This window comes from Notothenia coriiceps, unplaced genomic scaffold (assembly GCF_000735185.1).
Source record: "Notothenia coriiceps isolate Sejong01 unplaced genomic scaffold, NC01 NC01_scaffold00037250, whole genome shotgun sequence".
Lineage (NCBI taxonomy): Eukaryota > Metazoa > Chordata > Actinopteri > Perciformes > Nototheniidae > Notothenia > Notothenia coriiceps.
In genome coordinates, this window is record NW_011369951.1 from 12,163,092 (window position 1) to 12,165,198 (window position 2,107).

At 46.5% G+C, this 2,107-nt stretch overlaps 1 protein-coding gene across 1 annotated transcript in view; it reads left to right on the plus strand.

Moving 5' to 3' along the window:
• The window catches only part of LOC104967317 (inverted formin-2-like), a 35,917-nt gene extending 34,249 nt beyond the window's left edge, over window positions 1–1,668 (plus strand). Inside the window, exons 16-18 of the mRNA XM_010796727.1 lie at window positions 985–1,205; window positions 1,447–1,538; window positions 1,625–1,668. Coding sequence (XP_010795029.1) covers window positions 985–1,205; window positions 1,447–1,538; window positions 1,625–1,668 — 357 coding nt within the window. The remainder of the gene's footprint in view (window positions 1–984; window positions 1,206–1,446; window positions 1,539–1,624) is intronic.
• The last annotated feature ends 439 nt before the right edge of the window (window positions 1,669–2,107 follow it).

Here is a 2,107-nt window from a genome sequence, read left to right on the forward strand (position 1 = left end):
CCGTCCTGACAATTGCCGGCCTATTGTCGTGCCTCGTACAGTTCCAGCCAACCAACCCGATCTGATCTCGTCCAATGTTTTCCGCCGTCCACTTGCCCCACGATTGCTCCGCTCTCATCGCAACTTCCTCTGTATATGCATATGCTATGTCGATAACATTGCCCCTCGTCGTCCTATCACTGCCGCCCATTCGTCGTGTCCAATCGCCCATCGTCGCTGAACAATTGCCCACGGAACCATATGACTTGTCCATACAAATTGGCCCGCCCATCTGTGCCTGTCGTCACAACTCTGCATTTGCGTCAATGTTGTCGTACACCTGCATCGTCGCTCCTGCTCATACCTTGCCCCGCCATCGTCTGCGAACTGTCTGTTAATCGTTAACTATCTGCTAACTGTTAACATGCTGTTTGTTAACCCGTTAACATGCTGTCTGTTAACCGTTAACATGCTGTCTGTTAACTGTTAACATGCTGTCTGTTAACCGTTAGCTGTCTGTTAACCGTTAACATGCTGTCTGTTAACCGTTAACTATCTGTTAACCGTTAACATGCTGTCTGTTAACCCGTTAACATGCTGTCTGTTAACCGTTAACATGCTGTTTGTTAACATGCCGTTAACCGTTAACATGCTGTCTGTTAACCCGTTAACATGCTGTTAGTTAACCCGTTAACATGCTGTTAACCGTTAACTTGCTGTTAACCGTTAACTATCTGTTAGCCGTTAACATGCTGTATGTTAACCGTTAACTGTCTGTTAACCGTTAACACGCTGTCTGTTAACCTGTTAATTGTCTGTTAACCATTAACATGCTGTCTGTTAACCGTTAACTGTCTGTTAACCGTTAACTATCTGCTAACTGTTAACATGCTGTTTGTTAACCCGTTAACATGCTGTTAACCGTGAACATGCTGTCTGTTAACCGTTAACTATCTGTTAACCATTAACATGCTGCCTGTTAATCCGTTAACTGTCTGTGAACAGGACGTGTACGCCAGCAGTAACTCTCAGGTGCACACGCTGCGGCGGATCGTGCGGGAGAAGGACCAGACGATCCGGAGACAGAGTCGTTTGGAGCGCCAGGCTCAGGAGGCTCAGCAGGCCGGAGGACCAGGAGCTCCACAGCCCCCGAGAGGAGAGGGAGACGGGGGGGTGGGGGACTCTGCCTCCCCCTCACCTCCACCCTGTCCTAACCTGTCCCCAAGGTGAGAGGCTACCTGGAGGTCAATGGTTCTCTGAATCTATTTCTGGATGTTCTCCTGAAATAAGGTCTGTGGTTAACACGAGCTGAAGAGTTGTTTTGTTCTACTGGTGGATTTAGAAATGGAGGTTGATAACAAGAGTCTAAATGAGCCGCCTTTAGCTGAGCGGTCCTGTGAGCTACTTTCTTTGAATGTGATTTATATAGTTTATCGCTCATAACCAACCAATGATTGATCTTCCCAGTCCAGAGACCGTAGCGTATCACAGCATGGCTCCAGGGATGGGCGGAGCTACGGGGATGCTTGCCCCACCTCCTCCACCAATGCCAGGCACAGGTCAGTTTCACCTCCACCAATCAGAGCGCTGGATTGGTCTTCAATCATAAAGAGAAAGTAATCTAGTCTCCTGTTTAACCTTTCAGTTTCCAATGGGGTCTCGGTTTCTACTAAGATGTTGAGTAAGTAATACTTTTCCTAATATGTGTGTGTGTAAGTATATATGTCTCAACATATGTTGATGTTAAGTAATATACTGTATAGTCATATGTGTGTGGTGGTCTATGGGGTGTGACACAAAATTGCGTTATATTTCACACATAGAGATATATTGAGTCTACTGAGTACCTAGAAGAACTCAAGACTCTCCTCAAACTCTATCTTTGACTCGTCGCTACTAGCGGCACCTCAACGACTGTCCTTTGTGTTCTCTCTCTCTAGTCAAATCGACAGCGCAAGAGTGAACAGACAGGAAGAGTGGACCCCAAGTTTTAGAAGCAGATTGGACAGACAGATCTATTCGACAGACAGACATTGACAAAAAGACATTGAACAGGACAGACAGAGTGACCCCAATACAGACAGACATTGACAAGTAGCACACATGGACAACGACAATTGGGGACAGA